At 55.5% G+C, this 458-nt stretch overlaps 1 protein-coding gene across 1 annotated transcript; it reads right to left on the minus strand.

Moving 5' to 3' along the window:
* Positions 1–6: 6 nt before the first annotated feature.
* LOC107181401 (torsin-1B-like) lies at positions 7–454 on the minus strand (the record flags this gene model as incomplete). The annotated part of the gene is made up of 1 exon (XM_015557173.1): positions 7–454. A coding segment is annotated over one exon (441 nt), but the record flags the coding sequence as incomplete, so codon positions are not given.
* Positions 455–458: the final 4 nt, after the last annotated feature.

Here is a 458-nt window from a genome sequence, read left to right on the forward strand (position 1 = left end):
CAATGGCCAAGCGTTAAGGTGTGAGTGTCCTTAACTCAGCAGGGCCTGGGCCTACTGCAGCGGGCAGAGAAGCAGCAGAGGCTGGAGTGAGAAAACAGGCGGCCAGACGAGAGGCGGGTGGACGGATAGCAGGGTCCCTTGCCTGGTACAGCTTTATGTGCTGCTCGTGAGGGAAGTGCAGAGTCGACACAAACAGGTGGACAAAGTTACTCTTCAGGCCTTTTGCATGAAGATTTTCAGCCACAATTTGGCTCACAAAATTCTTGCCGGTGCCAGCCGAGCCGTGCAAGGAGAGAGTCAGTGGTTTCTTGGGATTGTCGTTGCTCCTGAAGCCAGTCAGCGCCTTGAGAATCACCTCCGCGGCCAGATGCTGCCCAAACAGCTTCTCCTCCAAATCCAGCTTGAGGGCTGCAGGAGCCAGCCGGAGAACAGAGAGAGAAAGGCACGTTAAACTTGCA

This window comes from Myotis davidii, unplaced genomic scaffold, assembly GCF_000327345.1.
Source record: "Myotis davidii unplaced genomic scaffold, ASM32734v1 C62390636, whole genome shotgun sequence".
NCBI lineage: Eukaryota > Metazoa > Chordata > Mammalia > Chiroptera > Vespertilionidae > Myotis > Myotis davidii.